At 60.4% G+C, this 850-nt stretch overlaps 1 protein-coding gene across 1 annotated transcript in view; it reads left to right on the top strand.

The window, feature by feature from the left end:
* EMH_0072850 (uncharacterized protein) overlaps positions 1-850 on the top strand; it is a gene marked incomplete at both ends in the record, with an annotated part of 3,568 nt that overhangs the window by 264 nt on the left and 2,454 nt on the right. The window contains 3 exon segments of the mRNA XM_013499262.1: positions 3-41; positions 187-707; positions 711-850. Of these exon segments, the coding sequence (XP_013354716.1) occupies positions 3-41; positions 187-707; positions 711-850 (700 nt within the window).

The raw sequence follows: 850 nt of genomic DNA, 5'->3' as shown, positions 1-850 counted from the left end.
GCAGCTGCAGCAGCAGCAGCAGCAGCAGCAGCAGCAGCATGGTGAGCTGTGCTGCCGCCAATTCAACTTAATGCTATAGCTGCAGTTTTTGTTGACTTCTGCTGCTGCTGCTGCTGCAGCAGCAACTGCAGCAGCAGCACACACCCCGGAGACAGCCACACCGTGGCCATTGGTTCGCCGCTGCAGCGCAGCAGCAGCAGCAGCAGCAACAGCAGCAGCAGCAGCAGCAGCAACAGCAGCAGCAGCAACAGCAGCAGCTGCAGCAGCAGATGCTGAGTTCACGCAGCTACGTTCGACCGCAGCAGCTGCTACACCGCTGCGCAGCAAAATGACACAGCAGCAGCAGCAGCAGCAGCAGCAGCAACAGCAGCAGCAGCAACAACAGCAGCAGCGGCCACTGCAGGGACCTCCAGATGAGGAGCAGGATAAGGAGCAAGAGGAGCAGCAGCAACAGCAGCAGCAGCAGCAACAGCAGCAGCAGCAGCAGCAAGACAGCTGCATCTGCAGCCTCTCTGCTGCTGCTGCTGCCCTGCAGCATGCAAACAATCCAGCACAGATATCCGAGGCCTTAGGAGCAGCTGCTGCTGTGCTGCAGCAGCTGCAGCAGCAGCAGCAGCAGCAACAGCAGCAGGAAGAACAGCAGCAGCAGCAGCAGCAGCAGCACAAGGAACTGCTGCATGCAGCCTTAGAAGTTGCTGCTGCAGCGTNGCTGCTGCAGCGTGGCGAGCCTGTCTTATCGGCCTGCAGCAGGAACATCCTTCTGCTGCTGCTGCTGCTGCTGCAGCAGCAGCAGCAGGAGCAGCAGCGCGGCCTGCTGCTGCTGCTAAAGGAGATGCAGCAACAGCAGCAG

Source organism: Eimeria mitis, genomic scaffold (assembly GCF_000499745.2).
Source record: "Eimeria mitis Houghton genomic scaffold, Emh_scaff4151, whole genome shotgun sequence".
NCBI classification, from domain to species: domain Eukaryota; phylum Apicomplexa; class Conoidasida; order Eucoccidiorida; family Eimeriidae; genus Eimeria; species Eimeria mitis.
The sequence above is the reverse complement of the archived record's forward strand: the minus strand, read 5'-3'. Positions and strand labels throughout refer to the sequence as shown.